At 29.9% G+C, this 26612-nt stretch overlaps 2 protein-coding genes across 2 annotated transcripts in view; both read right to left on the bottom strand.

Moving 5' to 3' along the window:
- LOC111635554 (tetratricopeptide repeat protein 14-like) overlaps positions 1–23271 on the bottom strand; it is a 72059-nt gene extending 48788 nt beyond the window's left edge. Inside the window, exons 1-5 of the mRNA XM_023380545.1 lie at positions 23139–23271; positions 10747–10899; positions 7139–7257; positions 2930–3006; positions 1787–1913 (exon numbers count right to left, since the gene is read on the bottom strand). Of these exons, the coding sequence (XP_023236313.1) occupies positions 1787–1913; positions 2930–3006; positions 7139–7257; positions 10747–10898 (475 nt within the window). The 5' untranslated portion in view covers position 10899; positions 23139–23271. The remainder of the gene's footprint in view (positions 1–1786; positions 1914–2929; positions 3007–7138; positions 7258–10746; positions 10900–23138) is intronic.
- Positions 11965–26612, bottom strand: part of LOC111635553 (gastrula zinc finger protein XlCGF57.1-like) — a 66052-nt gene continuing 51404 nt past the window's right edge. The window contains exon 9 of the mRNA XM_023380544.1: positions 11965–12234. Coding sequence (XP_023236312.1) covers positions 11965–12234 — 270 coding nt within the window. The remainder of the gene's footprint in view (positions 12235–26612) is intronic.

Raw genomic sequence — 26612 nt, 5'->3', positions numbered from 1 at the left:
AAAAAAAAAAAAAAAAAAAAAAAAAAAAAAAAAAAAAAAAAAAAAAAAAAAAAAAAAAAAAAAAAAAAAAAAAAAAAAAAAAAAAAAAAAAAAAAAAAAAAAAAAAAAAAAAAAAAAAAAAAAAAAAAAAAAAAAAAAAAAAAAAAAAAAAAAAAAAAAAAAAAAAAAAAAAAAAAAAAAAAAAAAAAAAAAAAAAAAAAAAAAAAAAAAAAAAAAAAAAAAAAAAAAAAAAAAAAAAAAAAAAAAAAAAAAAAAAAAAAAAAAAAAAAAAAAAAAAAAAAAAAAAAAAAAAAAAAAAAAAAAAAAAAAAAAAAAAAAAAAAAAAAAAAAAAAAAAAAAAAAAAAAAAAAAAAAAAAAAAAAAAAAAAAAAAAAAAAAAAAAAAAAAAAAAAAAAAAAAAAAAAAAAAAAAAAAAAAAAAAAAAAAAAAAAAAAAAAAAAAAAAAAAAAAAAAAAAAAAAAAAAAAAAAAAAAAAAAAAAAAAAAAAAAAAAAAAAAAAAAAAAAAAAAAAAAAAAAAAAAAAAAAAAAAAAAAAAAAAAAAAAAAAAAAAAAAAAAAAAAAAAAAAAAAAAAAAAAAAAAAAAAAAAAAAAAAAAAAAAAAAAAAAAAAAAAAAAAAAAAAAAAAAAAAAAAAAAAAAAAAAAAAAAAAAAAAAAAAAAAAAAAAAAAAAAAAAAAAAAAAAAAAAAAAAAAAAAAAAAAAAAAAAAAAAAAAAAAAAAAAAAAAAAAAAAAAAAAAAAAAAAAAAAAAAAAAAAAAAAAAAAAAAAAAAAAAAAAAAAAAAAAAAAAAAAAAAAAAAAAAAAAAAAAAAAAAAAAAAAAAAAAAAAAAAAAAAAAAAAAAAAAAAAAAAAAAAAAAAAAAAAAAAAAAAAAAAAAAAAAAAAAAAAAAAAAAAAAAAAAAAAAAAAAAAAAAAAAAAAAAAAAAAAAAAAAAAAAAAAAAAAAAAAAAAAAAAAAAAAAAAAAAAAAAAAAAAAAAAAAAAAAAAAAAAAAAAAAAAAAAAAAAAAAAAAAAAAAAAAAAAAAAAAAAAAAAAAAAAAAAAAAAAAAAAAAAAAAAAAAAAAAAAAAAAAAAAAAAAAAAAAAAAAAAAAAAAAAAAAAAAAAAAAAAAAAAAAAAAAAAAAAAAAAAAAAAAAAAAAAAAAAAAAAAAAAAAAAAAAAAAAAAANAAGTTGTTTTACATCCTAGTGGTGGCCTCTCATGCACATCTATAAAGTTGGCTCTGACCGCCAGTGGTCGTATGGCTCTGAACGGCCCTAACTACTACAACCACCAGCACGTCATATGGCTCTGTATGGCCATAATTAGTACAACCACCGGTGCGTCGGATAGTAGTTAACATGTTAATCTTTTATTATCAGACATTTTTTCAAAGATCTACTCATTATGAATTAAAATAAAAACAGTGGTTCTTAGAATTTTTAAATGATTAAAAAATTTCTAAAAATACAAACAGAAAGAAACTTTTTAATGCATATTTTTGAATAAAGTTGTTGGTACATGCCAAATTTTACTTAAATTTCTATGATGATAAAACAAAAATATTGATTATGGTACATAATTTTTATTTTAGATTTATTATTATTTTATTATATTTTCTAAATTGTCAGAAATAACTTAAATACTCAATAATAAAATTAAATATATTAGACTAAAAATATTCTGATTCATTTACTATATATTAGTAACAAAAAAGTACAATTAACATCTTATTTTCTGGCTTTATTCCAGATGTAGTATTTTATATAATACTAAAAGTTATCATTATTTAATAAAAATAAATGTACTCACTTTGATGCCAAGATCATGAATTTCTCTTCGTTTTCCACCATCCAAACAAAGCAAGGTTATTACAAAACCATAGTTTTGTATACCTGTAATTTTTCCAATTACAGGGTCGCCTTTTTTGATTAACTGAAATATTTTAAATATATAACTAACAATTACTTCCTGCTTATTGTTTGAAAATTATTTCAACACAGTATAAAATATAATCTTACATTTAATTCTTTAATGAATATTTTTACTTTTTATCGAAATGCATTTTAAAAAAGTTTTAAAATAAGAAATTGAATATATTTAATAAAATACATATTAATTATATTAAATAAAGTGGATTCTTGCTCTTTTGTTTTTGGTGGAACTTGGGAGAAAAAATGATTAATGCAGGAACACAATTGACATGAGAAATTTATGATGTCAATGCTTTTATTGTTTATCTTGTATGGAATGTGTATTTTCCAGTGATAGGCATATAAGATGGCCTTCTGTAATACTAAACAATATGGAACATGCATACAGATGTTCATTCATTCTACATTTTAAGAAATTGTTAACAATACTGAAATTTATTTTATATTCTCTATTAACCCTTTTTTCTGATGGATTTCCTTCTACTTACTCTATAATTTTCAATTTCTCAACAAGGGTTCTGACTTTTCTCACTTGTCCATATATGATTTTCTCTACCTCAAGACGTGCTGATTTTTACCAATGATGCCAGGCTTTAAGAGAAAAATGTCACCAATATACTGTACTTTAGTACAGTATTTTGTAAAGCAGTAGACATAAAAAGTAGTCAAAAATTACAATAAAAACTGGTTAGCTGAAGTCAAAGGTTTAACTATTAAATCTGACATGCTTTTATTTTTAGTACATGGAAATTAGTGTTTCAATTTAGTGCCCTCTATTGTGAGTGAAATGATTGATGCAGGATAACATTTTTCTTTCAGTTAAATACAGAACAAACATTTTGGGAACAAAGAATATGGAAAAAATTAACATTATATATATGGGTTGTTATTTGGGACTGAAAAAAACAACAGATAGATGTGGGAAAACAATTAATATGGAAATGATAGATTGATAATCCACTGTATAAGTAAATATTTTTCTAAAACCCATGATTTCATATCACAGTTTTTACTTACTTCATACAAATGCTTTTTCCTTTCATGACCTGGAATTCCCATATAACTTTCCATTGGTGGCATTACAGCATGAACTTCTATAAAGTTAAAACACATTTTAGTAATAAAATAAAAGGCACTGTAAATAGATTTGTCAGCTATGTCAAAAGCTAAAAGTGCCTTTTGACATAGCTGACTATTGTAAACAGATTTTATTAACTTTTTCTTCATTTATGAAATAGAAATATTCTTTTCATATTCTATGTTTTATTTATTCAAATTCAATATTTTTTAATATACATATTCCTGTTAAATATTTATAATATACTTAACTAAATTTTTATTTGGAATATTTGGAGTTTCAGAGTTTATTATTGTTTTTAATGTTATAAATCCACTTTGTGCTGATTTTTTAAACAGCTCAAAAATCAGTAAGAAAAGCATAAGGATATCTATTAGGATTGATCAAATAAAACTCGTTTGTACCGTGTCACATGATCCAGTGCATGGAGGGAAATGATGTCACATGGCATGATAAGAATACACCAATGAAAAGTGGAGATAAGATCAGTCATCTTGCATGTTTTCTTTTTGGCATAAAGTAGTGTCAACATGGATGGAATTATTTGGAATCCTTCCAAGGTTAAAACATGGTGCCACCACTTTGAGCAAACCAGATGAGTGAGCATGTAATAGAAATACCCTGGCTCACAACACAAAAAATTCAAGCCACAGGCCTCCATCTGTAAGGTTATGATGACCACATTTTTTGACATGGTGGAGCATTTGCTGGTGAACTTTAAAAAACCTCACATGAACATCAATGTTAACTGTTACAATGCAACATTGGACAAGCTGCATAAAGCATAAAGAATAAGAGATCTGGCATGCTATCACATGATCCGATTTTGTTGCATGACAAATCGACCACATGTTGCAAACACTGTGCAGGAATAACAAAGTTCCAAGGATAAATTTTTTGATTAAATCAAAAAATCCTTGAAACTTTGTTATTCATGTAGATATGCTAATCACAACGCTCACCTAGTTTTCCACCAGAGTTCTGCAGATGTGTATAAATACAACTGATTTATACCTGAGTGATATTGTGAAAAATTTTAATGTTGTGTCATTGACATCAGATCCTCCAAGAATAGGTCGGCTTCAATTATATAGTGTATGTATTTTTAATGTCATAATGTCTTGGTATTGTCATAAATAGCAAAACACAAATTAATAGAATTAGTAAAATTATAAAATCACCTTCAGATTACCTTCCTAGAATAAATTAGCATTTAAATAAAACTTAATAAAATAGTATTTAAATGAAATTAATTTAGAATTTGAATTTAAAAATATATTTAAAAAAATACATCAAACAAAACCTTTATGATGCAGTAAATAATTTTAATGTAAAATTTGACAAATATTTTTGATCTTACACAAGATCTGCTTCAGGTCAACAATAAATGTCATTAAGTTGTTAACCATCTGTCTCTAGTAGTTGATTAAAAAAAAAGAAGGATTATTTTGTACTGACCCAAAATTATTTGTATGGTCAAAATTTGATTTAACTCTGCAGGAAGTTTTAGCACAAAAAGGTTGGGAGGTTCTGCACCACCCTTCCTAGAGACCCTATCTGTCACCATGTGCCTTTCATTCATTGAATTCTTTAAAAAAGCTCTTAAGGAACAATGCTTTAACTGTGATGCAAAAGTCAAGGAAGCAGTCATCCAATGGTTCAAGGACCAATCAACAATTGTTCCTCGCAGATGGTATCCATTGTCTCCCCAAGCAGTGGAATGTGTGTCTGTATGCCCATGGTGACTTTTTTAATCAACAAAAGTGCATTCTGGCTTCCTCATATATTGCTTTGTTTAATTATACCATATTGATGGATATGCTGTTTCATTTGTCTTAATAAATTAACTCAAACATGTTCAATTTGATCATTCCTTGTATTTTATCAGAAGATGGGAACCAAATTCAAGATGTAAGAAGAATTTTGTTTTTAGGACCAGTTATTAGAATCAAATGAATCTGTAGGTACTGAATTAATCTGTAGGTAGGAATGAATCTGTAGGTATTGGTAAAGATGGGTGAAAGTTATTTAATTAGTTTTAAGGAGAAAAAAAGAGAATTATTTTAATCACAAGTATAATAATTGGTAGATAAATGTTTTTTGAATGGTGCTCTTTGAATTACCTTAATATAGAAAAATTTTTTGTTTTAATTAAAACTAAACTACACATACATTGTAATTTTTTTAAAATAATGTCTTCTTGTTTTAATGAATTGGACAAGCTGCAGAAAGCCATAAAGAATAAGAGACCAGGCATTTTGTGACTTCTGTAAAAAAAAGTTTACAATTTGATACATCTCACATTTTTACCTCTTGCAAAGCTTTAATTAAATTAAGGGAAAATTATTTTTTGTAAAACTTTTTGTCATCTCAAAATTTTTGTACATCGTTATGTGATTCTAAAGTTATATTCAAATTTAAAGTGTTTTTGTAAAACTGTAATTAATTTCCTTTTGTTTCAGCTGTAGTATGGTGCTCTTTTTTGTCATCAAATCTGTTGCTTAAATGTTTATTCTTGAAAACAAATTTTGATGAACTTTATTTGAATTTAAAAATATATTTAAAAAATACATCAAACAAAACCTTTATGATGCAGTAAATAATTTTAATGTAAAATTTGACAAATGTTTTTGATCTTACACAAGATCTGCTTCAGGTCAACAATAAATGTCATTAAGTTGTTAACCATCTGTCTCTAGTAGTTGATTAAAAAAAAAGAAGGATTATTTTGTACTGACCCAAAATTATTTGTATGGTCAAAATTTGATTTAACTCTGCAGGAAGTTTTAGCACAAAAAGGTTGGGAGGTTCTGCACCACCCTTCCTAGAGACCCTATCTGTCACCATGTGCCTTTCATTTATTGAATTCTTTAAAAAAGCTCTTAAGGAACAATGCTTTAACTGTGATGCAAAAGTCAAGGAAGCAGTCATCCAATGGTTCAAGGACCAATCAACAATTGTTCCTCGCAGATAGTATCCATTGTCTCCCCAAGCAGTGGAATGTGTGTCTGTATGCCCATGGTGACTTTTTTAATCAACAAAAGTGCATTCTGGCTTCCTCATATATTGCTTTGTTTAATTATACCATATTGATGGATATGCTGTTTCATTTGTCTTAATAAATTAACTCAAACATGTTCAATTTGATCATTCCTTGTATTTTATCAGAAGATGGGAACCAAATTCAAGATGTAAGAAGAATTTTGTTTTTAGGACCAGTTATTAGAATCAAATGAATCTGTAGGTACTGAATTAATCTGTAGGTAGGAATGAATCTGTAGGTATTGGTAAAGATGGGTGAAAGTTATTTAATTAGTTTTAAGGAGAAAAAAAGAGAATTATTTTAATCACAAGTATAATAATTGGTAGATAAATGTTTTTTGAATGGTGCTCTTTGAATTACCTTAATATAGAAAAATTTTTTGTTTTAATTAAAACTAAACTACACATACATTGTAATTTTTTTAAAATAATGTCTTCTTGTTTTAATGAATTGGACAAGCTGCAGAAAGCCATAAAGAATAAGAGACCAGGCATTTTGTGACTTCTGTAAAAAAAAGTTTACAATTTGATACATCTCACATTTTTACCTCTTGCAAAGCTTTAATTAAATTAAGGGAAAATTATTTTTTGTAAAACTTTTTGTCATCTCAAAATTTTTGTACATCGTTATGTGATTCTAAAGTTATATTCAAATTTAAAGTGTTTTTGTAAAACTGTAATTAATTTCCTTTTGTTTCAGCTGTAGTATGGTGCTGTTTTTTTGTCATCAAATCTGTTGCTTAAATGTTTATTCTTGAAAACAAATTTTGATGAACTTTATTTGAATTTAAAATTTTAATAATTTATTTTTTGGATTTTGCTTTTTCAGGTAAGAGTTTTTTTTTGTATTATTAATAAAAAAAAAAGTTATCACTTTTTTTAAATCTGGTCACCAGACATTTGTTACCTGCTCTGTTTTAATTTAATAAATAATATTTATTAAATTTAAACAAAGCAAGCAACAATATATTTTGTTGATTTGAAAAATTTTTTGGTGTTTGTCTTTTTGCAATCTTCATTGTTTTGTTATTGTTCCAATTATGTATGCCTCTACATATGGGTATTATTACTTTGTACTAATAAATAAATAAATAAAATTCACTAACCATTGCTTTCATCATCACATTTCGGTAAGACACATGCATCATCTAAACTTTTATACAAAATATGTGCTTTCTTTCCCAGAAACTCATATAATTTCTGTCTTCTTTTTCTTTCTTGAAAACTGAAACACATTTTAAAAAAAATTAATTTATCACATTTCTTTTCCAATAGAATAAAATATTTGCTTTAGTTAATTTTAAAAATAGCAAAAGAACATGGCCAGTGGTTATTTATTAAATAATTTAAAAAAAAAGTTTTAATACAAATTCTTTATTACACTAATATCATCAAATAATGCTGAATATGTTAAACTTGATAATAACTTGTTAGTCTTTAATATCAGTTTTGCAAGTCTCATTCAGCATATTACCAAATGTTTGTGGCATATTACAAAGTTAAAACTGACTTTATATAAAAAAAACACATTTCCAGAAAAGATTAAAATGTTCAATGTTCATATTCTTTGGTATTGTCATAAATAGCTAAACGTACAAATTAATAGAATTAGTGAAATTATAAAATCACCTTCAGATTACCTTCCTAGAATAAATTAACATTTAAATAAAACTTAATAGTATTTAAATGACATGAATTTAGAATTTGAATTTAAAAATATATTTAAAAAATACATCAAACAAAACCTTTATGATGCAGTAAATAATTTTAATGTAAAATTTGACAAATGTTTTTGATCTTACACAAGATCTGCTTCAGGTCAACAAGATTGTAAAATTTAAAAAATTCATAATTACTATTATTAAATTATTCCAAAACACTTATTGACAATGAATTTTCAGGAAAACACAAAAAAAGACTCAATCATATCTGATAACTGCTTTACTCAGATAATAAATTTAAAATGTTATATTTGTTGCAAACGTATAACAAATATACTAATTTTTTAAAATAATCTTTCTTTTCAATGAAAGCAATCCTATTTAACAAATCAGATAATAATCCAACAGAGTAATCAACTAAAAAAGTTTTTAATTTTTTTTCTAGAATAAACAGAATTTTAATAATATACAGAAATAGTTGCATTGTTATTTAAAGTAATAGGTAGTGTATTTTTGTAACAAACAATAGTATATATTTTAACTCTAAGCTCTAAAATTCTTTGTTCTACATCAGTGTTTTTCAACCTTCTTGAATATGCGACGCCTTTACAACTTAAAAAATTCTGGCAACTCCCAGGACCATATTTAAACTATATCAGTGATTTTAAAAACTACATATTTAATTTTCTTTCTTTAAATATCGATTGAAAAACCAATTGTACTGTAAAATAAACAGGCATAGCCTTCTCACTGAAATTCTAGTTTTTTTTATTGTAGTCTAGGATCTACAAACACTTGTCTTTTTCTTTCACCCGTGACCCCCCCCGTGTAAGGCTTTGCAACTCCCTGGGGGTCACAACCCACAGGTTGAAAAACACTGTTCTACATAACTGAAGACAAAATTGTTTTTACCACTCAGGCTACAAGGGGAATTTGTATAGCAAAACCAGTCAAGCAATTTTTCTTCAGTCAATTTTTGTCTTAAACAAATTAAGACAATTTTGACCAATGTTGTGTTTAAACAGTTAAAACACATGTTAATAAAACATAACTGATTTTACTACAATAAAATATGCTTAAATGGAGTATATGAACAGGTGTTACATAGCTTTCAAGTACTTTTGAGCTATCCAAGTAGAACAACTGAAAGTTGTATAACACTTGTTTATGAACTACTACTGAATTTCAATTAAAAAAGAATTTGTGAACTAACGTATTAACATAACTACAGTAATTTAAAATGGTAGCATTCATTCTGTAAGACATCATTTTTCAGGATTAAAGTATTTTCAATTTGTAACTAAATCAACTTATGAACAAGTAGTCAAAATGTAATTTATTCAAGTATTGAAGTATTTGCATCTGTATTTATATTTTTCTTGAATATTATATATTATTATACATTGCTTAGTACATCATTTCTCAACCTGTGGTTCGCTATAATGGGACAGGTGGTCCGCAGGCACTTAATTTAAATTAATAAAGATTAAAACTTTGTTCAATAATAGTCCTCTTTAAATAGTTTACTTCATGTAATTATTTTTGTTTCTATATGTCTCAAAACATGCTTTTAGATTTATTATATTATAAATGGCACAGTATATTCCAAATATTAATAATATCCACAAAGGTTTAAAAAAAATTGGCCTAAATAACTTACAAGGAGACAGCCAGACATTTAGGTCTCCAATTCAAACAGAATTTGGCAAACATTTAGCCCTAAACACGACAGCTTCCCACGCAAATATTTGGACCCGCTTCTCAAGCATTTCTGAAAAATGGGCCTCTGAAAAATTGTGTGTTTAGCTTGTAAGTGTCTGGAAGTTTCATTTTTCCATGTAATTTCAATAGCCAATTGGATAAGATGCTAGGCACAGGAACTACATGATGTAAGTTTGAGCTGTTGCAATTATTATTATTTTTTTAAATGTGTAACAAAATTATTTTATTGTTATTCTGTCATTAGCATTATTATTATTATTATTATTACTATTGTTATTCCTCATGTTTAAAGCTTATAAAACAAGAGGTTAAAAATTGTGACATCACTTCCTGCTTAGCAAAAAAGAAATCTCTGTAGATTTAACTCTTGTATGCTGTTAAATTAAATTTTTATTTCACATATTTTTGCTCGTGGTTAAATACTATGTCAACACAAGCAAATAAGCTTCACACGTTATGTCAGATGGACAAAAAAGACAATTCTGAAATGAAGATAAGGTAACTGGTCACAGTGTTTTTTTTTTAAATTGTTAATGTTATAAATAATTACTTCAAGCACTCATGTTTGTTACACTTCAAATATAACTATACCACCATAGTGGAAAATTAAAATGAAGAAATAAAAATTTTATTTAATGACATACAAGAGTTAAATCTTGAGACTTAATTTTCACTAAACAGGAAATGATGTCACAATTTTTTATCTCTTGTTTTATAAGCTTTAACTTGAGGAATAACAACAGTAATAATGATAATGCTAATGATATGGTAAAATAATTTTGTTACACATTAAAAAAAAAAACTAAAATTGCAGTGGCTTGAACTTCCATTGTGTAGTTCCTGTTCTTAGCATCTTGTACAACTGACTATCAAAATTATATGGAAAAATGAAATTTCCAGAGTTATAAGCTAAACATTCAATTTTTAAAGGCCCATTTTTCAGAAATGCTTGAAAAGTAGGTCCTAATATTTGTACAAGGAATTGTTTGCATTTGAATCAGAAACCCAAACATCTAGCCATCTCCTTTTTAGTCTGTAGAATTTTTCAGATATTTTACTGGTCCTTGAGCTTAAAAAAGTTAAACACTGGCTTAGCATATAGTATCTTTAAAAGTTACAGTTGACATTATTAATAAAGAAATCAATAAATTCTTTTTGTAATTGAAGAGTTACTGACTCAAACTTTAAATATCAACAAAAGAATTTTTTTAAAATCTAATAAAAATATTCTCTTTTGTGAGAATTAAACAAGGATATCTAAGTTAATTCATTTTATTGATAATTTTTTATTAGTAATTAAAGCTAAGTAATTTATAAATTGAACAGCTTACCCAAATTCTTTGGCTCTTCTATGATATTCAAAATAGTTTACAATTCTCATATCAATATCTTTTAAAAAATCAAGTCCTTTCTCAGAATCAAGGACACGCCTGAATTCTTGACCATGATAATTAAGTGCCTGAGTCAGCAATTCAGAATCCATTCTGTAAAGAAAACAATAAATATATAATGAAAATAAAGGTAATAATATACATATTATGGTACGAAGTAGCCTCCAGTAAAAGGTGAACTCTTGTCATGAGACTGTTACTTTTCTGAGGTATGAACAAGGACAAAGACTTCATTGTATACTCTAATATTTGTTAATTTTTACAATTATTTGTCCTGGCAATTTTTTATCAAATATTAATTTATTATCAAATATTATCAACTAGCAGAAATGCCTCAACCCAAACTGATTTGACAAAAAGAATTTTATTTGGTTTCTGTAAGTCCATAATCCGTTCATGCAATGATATCGTTTTTATTTTTCAGAAAAAGATTGCAAGAGTCGTCATTTGCATTATGTGTGTGTTGAATATTTTTCTTTTTTCTACAATCCAAAGCAGTGCATTTTTGAAAAGAATGCTCCCCCATGCAGTGACTGCATGTGGTGATAGTCTGTGGACAATTTTTAGAACATGTACGAATCTGTATCACTGCAAAATCGGACAAAAGTCTGCTGTTTACATTGTGACCACTCAAAATTGAGCTTGCATCTGACAAGATAATTTTCCTTAATCGAAGTGATATCTCCACCACCCAATTTTTGTATGAACTATCCCTTTTGTTAGCACTGAACTTATTTTAAATTCATCAACACATTCTCCTTCAAGTAATTGTTGTGCATAAAACTATTCTGTTGATAAATATGCCTAGGAACATTTTTACAAAGGATTTCTGTGAAGACAGAGTAAACAATTATATATTGTAGTTTCTTTTTCAGCTTTTTTGTTGTTATCTCTGAAATGTGTTCTTGAATGCTTTTTTCCAAAATAGAGACATCATCCCTTCCATCCAGCTCAACAGCCAGGCCTCCCACCAATTCTACATATTCACTCCATACCAATATGAAGATTAGATGATCTAATTTTGCTTTGAATAAGTTTGCGGATGTCATTGCTGTTTCAACTTTCCTCCTTTCCATAGATCAATAAGACGCTATGAAAAGAGGATATGGTTTTGGATTTTGTTGTTATTTATTTATTCTGCTGGATCTTAATATGGAACTAAGATTGTATGTTGACTGCAAATATTGGTGTATTTGTTTCAAGAGCAGCAAGTTTATTTAAGACCTTCTCTTGGGAATCTAAAAGAGATTTTGTTGTCTCAATATCAGTTAATTTGTCAATTTTATCTGATAGTTCCTGTATTGTTTTTTCGAAGGAGTTATTTGCAAAAATATTTGATAACCACTTCACACAACCATTAATAAAATCTGCATGCCATTTAATTCCTAACTTTGAACCTTCATTTACCACAATATAATCCTTAAGTTCCTTAAGGGATAAAATTATAAGATTTTTAAAATTATGGTATTTTCAAACTAATGAAAATAAATCAGCAAAATACAAGCAGAAAATTGCTAAAAGTGTACCATCAAAGACTGTGCAAATAATGTTAACAAAAGTCAAAGCATGGGCCTGTGATGGTCAGACAAAGCCTGCCAGTAAAATAGTAAAAATTAATTGGAATAATCTATTGTTTAACACTTAATCTAGATCAAATAGACACATATACATATGGGCTTATCACACCAGTGTATGAAGTTAATTCACAAAATTTTTAATGATTATTTAACACCTTATAAATAAAACTCTAATAAATTATGACTCTTTTAACATTTACATAATATAAAACACTCAAAATGCATTTCGGACTCAATACATCCACATTAGTTGGTGTTCATAAATAAATATAAATTATAAAAATACATAAAAAGGCTATTGTAAATACGACAAATTCATAATTATCACAGGTGATGTCTTACAAGTGTAACAGTTTCACAGTCATCATTTCTTAGCCTTGGGATGATTGTGAAACTGTTTCAGTGGCAGTTAGGCAAACTGCTACTGAAACAGGAGAGGAAGTAGTGATGTCATCAATCTCTTCAGGAGTGGAGTTGGAGGCTGTTATATCTCCAGCCCTTTCTACAAGAACAGACTTCATCTCTATCTTGACAGCAACCTCCTTGCTGACATTTTGCTTCTTGTGAGAATGCTGCTTTTTGTAGTGCACAAGGCACCACTTTCTTTTTGAGAGTTGACAGTGTCTTGGTATTTCCCTTATGCAACATCTTGAGAATATTATCTTTGCACTTGTCCAAGCTTTGAGTTGCATACACTAACTCACTTTTATCAGAGTCATCATAAGAGTAAAATAAAATAAGAGACCACTCCCAACATTCCAAGGGTGCCCAACATCCTTTCAAGAATTAGAATAAGCATTTAAGAGCCTCCTCATGTCTTGTTTGTCTCACTGACAGGACAACTACCTATTTAAATGGTCTCATACCCGAGGTTATCCTGGTTGATCAATGTAGGCAGCCTCCTTGTCACTACTAAAATAGTTCTTCCCGCTTCTGGTTCTCTCAGGTGGGTATGGTCTATCCAGTGCATGATAGGCCTTTAAGCACCTCCCTGCCCTCAAGACAAAGGCATTAGTCCTATCCCAGAGAGATGCTCTTACAGGATCCTGCTTACTGTTGTAAGCAGGATCCTGTAAGCCACTATAGGTAGGGTTGCTATATGTCCCATATATAGAGGACGGTCACCATATTTCACTTTTCAGTCCTGTATTACTATTTGTCCCATTTTCTCAACCAAGTTCCTGAATGGGAAGAAATAGAACGTACTGTTGCATATTTACATAAAACATTGATATTGGCAACACTGAGATTCTATTCAATCAGTCTGTATATCTAAAAGACTATTTAGAGAAAAATAATACCAACCAAAACTGCAAAGCAACTATGAAATTGAACATGGAAGAGAAATGGCTAAAGTTTTTTGCAGACACAAAGCATTGATCAGAAGTCATGTCTAATAAAGCTATGCAAATATGTATTTGCCATTTCAGCACACAATGCAAATGTAAAGAGAATATTTTTCCTAATGTCAACTCAATGGTCGGATAAAAAAACAACAGGTTGTCAGTGGAGACAATTGAAGCAATTTTGATTTGTTATTGTAATTTTAAAATAACTTGCATCTAATTTTATAATTATGTGAAAGAAGAAAATTATATAATTAAGAAAGTAAAATCAACTTTAAAATATGACTGGGTTAAAAAGGATCAGCCTTGCATCTTTTTTATTATTCTACATATTCATTTTATTAGATTGCTTAAATTTTATCGATTTTTTATCAGAGTAAAATAAAGCATTACCTACCCACTTTTTTCATGTTTTATTTATTTAGCACTTAAATAAATGTCCCATATCAATGCTAGGCAACTATGGCAACCCTAACTATAGGTGGTATCCCTCTGGCCACCAGCAAGGCAATACGAGTATGACTCCTTGTCCCACAGACTTAGGCATGCAGGCTGCAACCCCAGGTGTGCAAAGTCTGATTTTCCTCCTGGAAAATTATTTCTCCTTTACTGAATGGATTTGTATATGGCTTGCATTGCCATGGGCTTGGGCAAAATCAATTGCATTTGTCTGCCCATAATACATTCAACCATTATCCTTGTGCCACTGAGAAGAATGAGGAAGTTTGCAAAAATATGTCTCGAATTCTAGGGGTAAGGTTGTTCCCAACCATGGCTGCTAGTTATATCAATGCAATGTTTGAATCCAGGAGTTTTAGCATTCCACTATTCCTAAGCAGGAAAAGACACTGGAAACTTCAACTGTGAGTACAGCAAGTGGGGGGAGGTCATCTTGTTGCCAATTAGCGTAGTGCTTGATCAAGGGCAGGGGGACTCTGGTTGGGCTGCAAAAGCAACAGTAATCACTACCATGTTTCAGTAGTACTCCTGCCAAGTGAGGTCACATAAGGAGCACCTGCTAGTGCTTTCACTCCTCATCAGTGGGGTTACGAACTTGCAACAGACAAGCCCAAACAACAACACTCCACTTATCCTGCCTGAAGATGAGGCCTCCATGGGGAATCCTGTTTGTAGCAGTTACAGAAATTGCGATCTAAGTTGTAAAACACTTCGGTGACACATTACAGGTCCTCATAATAATGGCATTAACAAAAAATACTTCTATGCTTTAGCATAACAGTCTCCCCTCTGTTTTTGATATGAGTCTACATGCAACAATGTCAAAATGCAGCTGTATTGCTATCTATCCAAACAGGGATAGGTTCCAGCTTAATGTTCAAAACCCCATCAAGAGCTGCAGCCATCAGACAGTAAGCTTCATAAAGGTCTGGTATACAGACCCAAAGCCCATGATCCCCTAACCTGCCCTAACTAATTCTTCACTGTTAGACCCCCTATCATTCCCCTGCCTCAGGGAAATGGATCTCTAAAAAGAGGTTTAAAAAACTAGTAGAAAAAAGTTTTAATACAGAGTTTTATCCCATCCTGCCACTCTATCTTCCCTAAAATAGGCACAGTTAGTACTGACCAAGAGTAATCTCTCAATGCACTGATTATATAAAATCACATAGTTTCTTAAATGTTCTGCAAACATAATCAGTAATACTATTTGAATATTTTTCCAGCATCAATTCTAATGTTAATGAGCTAATTCCAAATTATGTTTTGTTTTCACTACTTGATGATGATTGTGATACTTCATCTGGAATAGATGAATTTTCTGGACTTTCTTAGTAATGATGTAATTCAGCAATTGAATTGAAATTCAGCAATGTAATTGGTAACCATATACTCAGCAAAGTCTAGTTCTACATACTTATTTTGCTGAAGAAACCCAGTCTTCACTTTTCAGAAGTTGTGGCTATCTGTATTGATTCTCATCATCACTACTCCAATTCTGGCAAACAAAACCAGTCTTTAATTAAAAAACAATTGCATTATATGATTATAACACTTACGTGTTGTAGTGTTACAGGGGTGGAGTCTTGGAGAATGAACTCATCCGACTTTAGAAAATGAACTCGTCTGCTAGCACTTTCAGTAGTATATAACTACCGTCTTCAGGCGGTCTATCGAATACAAAAGATTTTCGAACACTTATCCGACAGTTTCACAAATTTTGGATTTTCGAAATTATCAAACAATATTTCCGTCGAATTAACTGATTTTTTCATTTTCGAATGTTATTTAAAAGTCGTTTTATGCATCATAGCGCATGGAACGAAAAACCACGAGTTCATTTTCTAAAGTCGAACGAGTTCATTCTCCAAGACTCCACCCCTGTAACGCCACAACACGTAAGTGTTATAATCATATAATAACTTCGTTGGTGTGAAGTGTCATTGTATACTAAAACAATTGCATATTATAATAGAAGGAATATCATTCCATGTCATCACAAAGTTGGGCATCACATCAAAGAGAGTTCATTTCTTTACATTCTTCAAGGATACATATGTGAAATCTTTCTTACCAAGAAACATACTAATTATTTTCTGTATCTTCTTTTGAAATATGCAAATATATCTTGATACAAAGATTCTAAGACATTTATTCTGTTTGAAGAGCTCACTAAATGTTTGACAAATTTAATCTGCTGATATGGAAATAAACACTATTCTTATTTTAAGCTACTATTTTTTGTTGTAGTATCTTTGTCCAGTAACAAAATATTTTTTCTGTCATTCAAGCATTTCATTTGCTTCACATTTTCAAGACAATTAATGAACATCTCAAAGTTTGCATTTTGCTTATAATCAGTGGAGACAGTTTTTCATTTTTATTATTATAGTATACTCTTGCAGATTATTCTTGAATGTTTATATGTTGATAAAAATTTACATCAGGAATATAAATATTAGCATCAAATTTTTTAAAAATCTGGTATTATTATTGTTGTTATTTAAAATGGTATTTTGAGCATTAGTACTACTTGCAGAACTGTGTTCTGCAAGGCACAAATTAAATGGCCTAACAAGTGCATTAAATGCAATTGATTTTTGAATAATATGGCCCTTGCTTATGTGTATACTGTATTTTCTTTTTTTATTAAATAAGTTGTAAAATTATCAAATAAAATATTTTGAATCATTTCCTTAGCAATAAATCACTAATATTGCAAAACTAATGGCATTATTATCTGTTTATGTCAAAAGTTTTATTCATATATAAACATCCCAAAGCCCGATGAATAAATAATAAACCAAATCTTAATTAAATGGGCTGTTTTATGCTATAATTATTAATGTTTTATAAGTTTCATTCAACACTTATCTAAAGCTTATTAATTAATTAATTTCACTCTCAAAATGTATTTCATTCATAACATATAAACTATTATGTTAAATTTAATATGAAATTAAAAATTAAATAAGAGAAAAATCAATCAGCTTTCATTAAAACAGACTTGTGGATTATCCATGGATGTGTTTCCATGTTTATTCATGCCTCCATTGCAGGTGATTAACACAGATAATCAGGAATATAGGCCTACTGTATTTAGCAAAATAATATTGTTACTCTTTGCCTACTTTGTTTTCTGCTATGGCATGATTCCTTATATTGCATATGTATTGGTTTTACAGTTGCACTGTAAAACAGTCTTATTGCATCTGCATTAAACATATTGTTCACAGCACACACTTCCAAGATTGGTCTTATTTTCTCCAGCCATTCTTGTACTGCCTGAATGTTTATTGATCATGATTTACTGATGATACAATGAGAGTACATGGAAAAACCAGCCTTTGAATTGCTGCAGCCAGCCAATTAAGCACTAAAGTTTGATATTTCATGCTTTAAAGCAATTTGATATGCTTTTTCTCTCAGTAGTGGGCCATTTAGGGGCAGCACATTATTATTTCTATTCAAAACCATTTTAAAGATCTTCAATATTTTCATGTTTTGCTCCACAAAGTCACTTTCTGTTGTTTCTTTTGAGCCAGATTCTGCAGAAGTTTTAATTTTATCCTTGTTTTTTTTAACTAAGTGAATAATGCCTGAAACACAAAAAGTTTACTGTCCACTCATTTCTCTTAAGTAGTGTGGAGAGTGTTGATGCCACCAATGACCAAAGTGAAAAAACAGTTCATTTTGTAATGAAAACCATTACATTTCTAAGCAACAAATGCTTAAATTGAAATTAAACTAAGCAATTAAAAAATGAAGAATATTACATTTATAAGCAATTGATGTTTAAATTGAACTGATACTGACTAAATAATCAACATCAACAATTACATTTTTAAGCCAACAACATTCAAATGGTTTTTAAACATCATTTAAACATTACTTAAAAAACTGAATGTATACTATTGGCATTGTCACAAGTCTGAGCTGCAATTTTTAATCATTTTTTAATTTCTTTCCACAATGATGGTTTTGGATAGACACACATCCTCATACATCACTATTCTGCAATTAACTTCCACCAGTCTTCTCTCAGCCAAAAACAGTGCAATGATCCATTGATCTAATCTTATAATATAATTGAGATGGGTTGATAATGATAATAATAATAAGCGCAGAACCCAAATGGTTAAGAGTTGAAAGTTGAAATTTAGAACACAGTTAGGTTACATCACGAGAATGGATTTTTCAAAATTCCAACTTGGGGAAAGAGAGAGAGAGGGTTAAGAATTACCCCAAAGAACTCGACTTCTACTGTACTATTTTAGATGTCTTTTTTTGCATTTATATGGGAAATCAAACATATTTTTTAGACCCTTCTAAAAATTCTCAACAATATTTAGTGTTCCATTGTATATAAAGCTGACACAAGGAGAACATGCGCATAAGTTCGCTTTATTCGAACTCTTTGTCTTAATGTTCAATTTTATGTTCCAATTTATATTTATGAACGATTCAGGAAGATCCAGCTTATTTTTTGAATTTAGTAAATCTGAAGAAGAACCCAGAAGGGGTTATGAAAACATTTGTTACTCATCATTTAGTGGTACTATGCACCAGTTAGTGGTTGCTGTAAATCTTAATTATTGTTATCCCAGTGTAGTAAGCAGATATCTAAAAATTTTCTAATTAGTCTTGGAAGAGGAAGGATATAATTCTTGCACTTAGTAAAAATGGGTAAGATAGGCTATAATCTAATAATCTTAATCTTTGCTATCGTTACTTTTTGTCCAAGCAATGCCAGGATCATCTGCTAGTTTGAATATATTTGGTAGCAACAATACCATAAATATGTGTACTGCACACTCCACATACAATTTTGAGTATAACAAATATCTTACTAATTGCAAGAAGAGATCACTGGCTTTGTATCTGCTCACTGGACATGGCACACATCATACGTGAGACTGTAGTGCTGTCGATAGAACACTTTTTCATCAAAAAGTTAAAACAGAAAACTTTTTGATCATCACTTTATAAAGAAAACTATATTTTTTATACATTTAAATACAAAATATATAGTGTAGTTATATAAACACACTGTATGCTTAATAAAAGTACGAGGGCAGGCTGAAAAGTAATGCACACATGCTTGTAGAGCACAAACGAAATGATTTTCAGAAGCGTGCCAGGTGGCATATGGAAGTAACATTCCCCCTCTATGTGCATGCGCAATTTGAGGTTGTTGCATTCATTCAGTATATTTTGAGATGCAGAAATATGGAGACATGTTCTGGTGCTATGTCAACACAAGTTAAACAGCGTGCTGTTATCAAATTTTTAACTGCTGAAAAAATTACATTTAAAGGCTGTTTATGGTGACGATGCTATTCATAGGTCTATTGTAAATTGATGGATAATAAAATTTTGTGGTTGTAAGCCTCGAAAAGCAATAATTGTTGATGAAACACGCAGCGGAAGTCCAATCACTGCCACAGACAATTACTGTTGCACCTTATTGCAATGTTTAATTCTTCTCAGTACATACAGACTCTAAAACACCTCTGATGTTGAGTTTGTCATGTTAGAGGCAGCCTGGCACCAATAATCTTGCAACATGACAACACTCGTCCACACATCTCACGCACAACTGGAGAGGCTCTGCGAAACCTGAAGTTTGAACCGATTCCACACCCTCCTTATTCCCCCAATCTTGCGCCTTGTGATTTTTATTTGTTTCCTCTACTTAAGAGAGACCTCAAGGGTAATCATTACACCTCAGACGATGAGGTAAAGGCAGCTGTCAAGTCCTGGATTCAAGAAAAGTCTGAAGAATTTTTTCAGTGACAGAATGAAAAAACTTGTTACACGTTGGGAGAAACATGTTAGTCATCATTAAGGCTATGTTGAAAAATAAATATACGATTTTGAGGCTTAAGAATTGTACTTTAATGTACTTTTTGCCTGATCTTGCTATTTGTTTTAGTTCGTGTTCTACAAGCATGTGTGCATTACTTTTCAGCCTGCCCTCGTATTTACAGTGTTTGAAAATAATAAATTCAAACCATTTTTTAAAATAGAAAACCGGCAATACTTAACAATAATTTGTATACGTCACAAAGAAACCATAGGAACAAACTACTTACATGAAGTTTAGGATAAAACTAAAAATGCTAACGTTTTCAACTAATAATACAATAAAATTCTGTTAATCTGGCATTGTCAGGACTGATGCAGTGCCAGTTTATCGAATATGCCACCTTATCAGATTAAGGAAATTTTTCAGGTTTTCTTGATCCAGTGGATACAATTTCTGATATCTTTGCATGTAAAACTGTACAAATCTACCTGTACATCTCAGACATTTAGAGCAAGTTGAAATTTTAAGACTGCTGATAAATATACCATCATTTAACTTTTGCAATATAGATGCCTTCCCCTGGCATGAAAGTTGTTCTACAAATAATAAACTTACTATTGTCTCCCCCATCCCTCTCTCTTTCTTATGTCACTTTCCCTCTTCACACATGTACAACAATCCTCCATTGTTTCAACAGCTGTAGGGACATTTAGCCTAATGATGTCCGTTCAATATGGGCAAAAAATGTTAGCTCTATTCCCCTTTTTTCTGCTTGTTATTTGGTTTTGATGACTTTTTTTTTTTTATCAAGTTTACCCAGTTGTGAGTGGTTGTGTGAATTTTTATTTTTTAGTCACAATTTCACCAGCATGCTGGTAAATCCAGGGGTTCTGACCTAATGCGCCACTATCCCCATGATGATCTTGGCATGCCGACTTACCAGATTTGCCAGCATATCAAATGCCAAGTTAATGGAATTTCATTGTAGTTTGATTTTATCATTATTTTAATAGTCTACATGTTATTTTTGTTTTTACTTTCTGTTCATAACGTGACTTATTGAAGTTATAGACAGATGATATCATGTGACCTGTTGCTATAACAATGGCATTAAGTCAGACTTTCAAATTCAAGATTAACATATTAATATCTTTGGCATTATCCTAGACTTCATATAAACAGTTTATTTTCTTTTCCTTGCAATATTTAAAAGTTTAAGCAAGCAATTGAAGAAGTGTATGCAAATCTGAACAGATTTCTTAAATAAGTGATATGAAAATACTTAAATAATTCTTCAAATTCTAACTGGACAAACTTAACAGTAGTAAAATCTTCACCAACCTGAAAAACATTATAAAGGTGATAATTTTGATGATTGCTGCATTAATTTCACAGTTGGTGGAGATTTTACTCATTATGGAAATACTTACCCAAAATGTTAACAATGCTTAAACATAAATAATACACAATTTTGGAATGTGAAATGATATCATATATCAAAAAGATCTATTGTACATATGTAAATTATATAATTACTAAACTATATGGTTTATATTTTCTCAAGGAAGTTAAATATTTACTTGATATATTAGTTATCAAAGTAAATATAATATCAGTAATACCCCAAACTTACGCAATAGGTGGGACCGAGCGGTAACCGCGTAAGTTGGGGTATAATTTCGCATATATATACATACAAATAATTTTTAATTGGGGCCGGAGACTAAAGAAAACAATAATTTAGAAAAAAATGTTTAATAAAATCTTAGATAATACATATGTATAACAAATTAGGCCTATATTATTTTACAATTTTTCACATTTACTTGATTATTAAGCCATAATTTTAACATTGTTTCCATCTTAGCAATAATACTGTGACGTTTACGAATGATGCTTGAATTTAAAGATTGAGCATTTTTCACAGCTTCGAGAATTTTGGTTTGCCTTTTATAATTGTTCTGACCAACAATTCCGGTAGATCAAACTTCTTTGCCAATTCACAAATTTTCATTTTTGTATCGAAGTCTTTAATAATGGGTACGTTCGTAAAGTCAAACGAGTTAAACGCGTTAGTAACAAATCGTTCAAAAAGTCTAACGAAATAGAAATAACGATAACTTCATTCTCGCTTAACTCATTTGACTTTACGAACATACCCAATGTTAACTTTACATTCCAAAGATAAAGTTTTTCTTTTTTTGTTTGATGCAGAAGAATTAGTTCTACTTCGTTTGGATGACACAGTAGAGTCTCTCGAGTCTCCGTAGATATAACAAACACAGAAATAAATAACACAAAATAAATTGTAGCTGTGTGTGGATTCTGCGCGACACATCCGAACATGTAAGCTGAACAATAGTGTGGGGGGAGTGAGGAACGTGTAAGCTGAACAATAGTGTGGGGGGAGTGAGGAACGTGTAAGCTGAACAATAGTGTGGGGGGAGTGAGTAATCAAGGGTTGTGTGGCACTCAAACAAAAGACGAATAAACAAGATTTGAAAATCGCGTAACTCCAGGTTCTCGTAAGTCGGGGTATTACTGTATATATATATATATATATATATATGGTATCCTATAAGTTTGACCCATAGGAGTTATGTTAATCTTTGTTTATTCTTTTGCAGGTAAAGCATAGTGCTGAGAAATGAATTCGTTATTTCGAAAGTGGGAACCTGCAGTCAGCAAGAAGCCAATGAAGAGTCTCCAGGCTGCATCCAGATTTCTGCACATAAACTGGCAGAAAGTCTTAATGCAGCCTGTTAAATTTTTCAATGACTTGCAGGTCTCAATCACTCAAATTCATTCCTCCTTACAGTGCCATGCTTTACCTGTAAAAGACTAAACAAAGATCAATATAACTCCTATGGTTCCATATTTGTGGTGCATTTATATATATAGATTAGCAATTATAATATACAGATAACTTAAGATTCTGTTAAGTAATTCATTAAATAGAGTCAATCTAATAAAATATTAAATGTAATCCATATTTAATTTTATTAGTAAGATTATTAAATATGAACAGACATACAAACGGACGTAATAGATTGATGCAAAACATCGTTTCTTTCATGCTACAAAACTCGAAATCAATAACGAAAACAAACTTATATTCTAAATAATAAATGCAACTCATACCTGTGATGATCGTATGCACTACGAACAATAGTTAGTATATATTATGATAAAAATGTTTAATTTTCAATAATAAAACTAATTTGTTATTATTTTCGCTATCCCACTTCGGCCATATTTGTCAAAGTTATCCAAAGTGCCCTCTATGAATTTAAATATTATAAAGTTAATATGATTAATTTAGAAATTTTTATACGTTAGATATTTATTAACTTGATTATTATTATTTTTTTTAATTAGACTAATTTTACAAATAAATAATTTTCTATTTATATTTACATAATAAATTATCTTATAAAAAAGTTTTTGTATGTTATCCGTCTAGTCCGAAAAGAAAGATGAATTGAGAACTTTCTGCTTTTTATTTTTATTTCTTGGATTATTTTTGCCCTATAGGCATTAACAGGGCTTTTTCTTAGGCCCATTTTGAAATGGGCCTAAGATAAAGCCCTGTTGAGTTCGACCAAGCCAACAATGAAGCGGCGAGCAGACGGCCGGATGGCCGAGCGATCAAAGTGGCAGTCTACCGCTCTGGGGGACCCGAGATCAAATCTGGACTACCTGGGTCGATAAATCCCCAGGAATTTTTCGTGGTTGGTCCGTCCGGATATGTCGGACAACGTCCCTCATCACCCGGCCAACCCATAATGGGCTTGCTAGAAAAAAAGGCTCTCTTAATGCCCACAGAACGAAAAGAGTTAAAATAAAAAAAAAGCGGCACAACCGCCCGCCCCGTCCCTGGTTCCTCGCCACAGTCTGTAGTAAAGATGTATATTTGAAATCGGAGCGCCCGTACATTGGGTCACTTGGTGTACGTGTCCCCCTTTGTCGTCGGATTGCCCTTTTCTTAATCGCAAAGGGAGCTCTAAGGTTTCATTTTCTTTTAAAATTAGTTAATCATTTTTACCATAGAAAACTTTTTTACTGGTGAGAAAACTAAAATAAAAATATTGTTACTAGCTGTTACTCGCGACTTCGTCCGCGGAGGTTTTGCAAGAAAACCCCATTTACATTCAATATTTCAATAACCATAGTAATTGTTAGATCTATATAACATCTACCGCTGAAGAGAATTGCCGAGAATCAAACGAACTACTGTATTTTCAATTTGATCAATTTTCTGGAGCGTTTACAATCGTTCTATAATCGAACCAATATGCAATAACAAATTCGAATTTAAAACGGTTCGAACATTTTTAAAATCGAAATAGATAAAAATATTTATAACAGTGTCTGAAATGTTATCAATTTAATACACCTAAGTACTCAATGAAGACTAAACGTAGTTGAAAACAAAAAATCGCATCTAAAATAGTACAGTAGAAGACGTTCTTCCGGTTAAGCCTTAATGCTCTCCCTCTCCCCCCCACTTGGGAATTTCGAAAAATCCCTTCTTAGTGTGCGTTTTCATGACGAACCCTAACTGTGTACCAAATTTCTGCTCTTTAGGTCCAGCGGTTTGCTTTGGGCGATGATGAATCAGTGAGTCATTCAGTCAGTCAGTCAGTCAGTCAGGACAAGCAATTTTATATATACAGTATAGACAAACCGAAAATCTGTTCTAACGAGTCGTGATTGTTCGGTCGACTACCGGTACCGGTACCACTGTATTTTGATATACGTGGTAGCATCGATGGATTAATTAACTGCGTTAATGGAGGGATGCCTGTATACAGAGGCGAACTCGGGATTAATCTTGGGGAGTTAAACAGATAACAAATTTTTAATGTGAATTCAATAAAATTCACTTTATGTGACTGCTAATTCATAATTAGTATAGAAATAAAAAACACGATACAATATAAATAAAGCCAAGGCCCCTTGGCTCCCCCCTTGGGTGTGCCACTGCCTGTGTATATCTATATAGATATACAGTATATAATGATATACATCGGGCCAATACAGTAGAGGAGAACAAACGAATACAAATTGACCCTAGACCATCACTGACGTGCCATTAATTGATTGCTCCTGGAAGTCGGCTTCTTACAGAAACACAGTTTCCCTATCGTCAAATGTCACGGCACGCCACTGGGCCCTAAGTTATAGACTCGTAACGCCAGACCCTAAGCTTACGCGAAATCAGGGGTCATCGCAAAATCTTACCAGATAAAATCTTGCTAAGACAGAATCCTTCCATCCTATCATCCAGGAGAGTTTAGGCATAGGTTAAGTCATACCTTTGACTTAGAGTATCACGCCGTCTATGACCTCTAGAACCGACACTTCTCTGGAATCTCGCGCGATTTAAAACTTCCATCGCCCGGATTATTCGACAAAATAACGTAATGTACAGATTTGAATCGTAATTAAGGTTATTTTGAATTTTAAAAACAACAAACACGTTATGAATTTCTTGCGATTTTTTGAAATAAACTCACGAGAAATCAAATAAAAGCATTTATTAGACAACCAAAATGTTTACAGACGAAGATTATAATCACATTCACATGAAAACACGATAAAATTAGACTGGATCTAAGTTCTTAAATTCTTAAAGCCAACACAGTCGAGAAAATATCTCCTCGAAGGGTTTTTGAATTGATTGAAATTGCAAATTATTCCAGAAATATTTCTTCCGTCCGTCTTCTCTTTTCTGTATTAACATTTCTTGTATTCCTTAGACATTTAATGGATTTAGATAGTGTTCCAGATTTAAAAAGATTCAATTTTACGTAATTCGGAGCATATTTCCGTCCGCATTTGACACAGATAGAAAGAAAACGTTGATCAGGGATGGACACAATTCGGTAATCAAGTTCGAGAATGGACACAGTTCGGTAGTCAAGTTCGAGAATAGTTACAATTTCTGAGAGTCAAAATGGGTGAAAGGTCAAATTCGGTGAGTGGAATTAAAAAAAGACACAATCTGTCGTTAAATTTCTTCAAAGATCTGTGAAAATAAAATGAAAATTATTAAGATTTTCATCTACAAATTTCAATCATTTAAATCATTTTTAAAATAAGTTTATTTTTTACTAACAAACCGATTAAATAAAATTGCTACTTAAATAAATTTCTTCTACTTGCGTTATTCTCATCTAGCTTACTAGTACTATTGCTACTTAAATAGGTTTCTTCTACTTGCGTTATTCTCATCTAGCTTACTTCTATTAGAAACTATACTATTTGCTTGTGTTTCACGTGTTTATTTAAATTCATTTATGTTGCTTGAAATTATATTTTAACTAGCTATTACCCGCAACTTCGTCCGCGGAGGTTTTGCAAGCAAACCCCATTTACATTCAATATTTCAATAACCATAGTAATTGTTATATAACACCTACCGCTGAAGAGAATTGCCGAGAATCAAACGAACTATCTTCAATTTGATCAATTTTCTGGAACGTTTACAATCGTTCTATAATCGAACCAATATGCAATAACAAATTTGAATTTAAAACGGTTCGAACATTTTTAAAATCGAAATAGATAAAAATATTTATAACAATGTCTGAAATGTTATTAATTTAATAC

Source organism: Centruroides sculpturatus, unplaced genomic scaffold (genome assembly GCF_000671375.1).
Source record: "Centruroides sculpturatus isolate CEXI.00-Female unplaced genomic scaffold, Cexi_2.0 scaffold708, whole genome shotgun sequence".
Classification (NCBI taxonomy): domain Eukaryota; kingdom Metazoa; phylum Arthropoda; class Arachnida; order Scorpiones; family Buthidae; genus Centruroides; species Centruroides sculpturatus.
The sequence above is the reverse complement of the archived record's forward strand: the minus strand, read 5'-3'. Positions and strand labels throughout refer to the sequence as shown.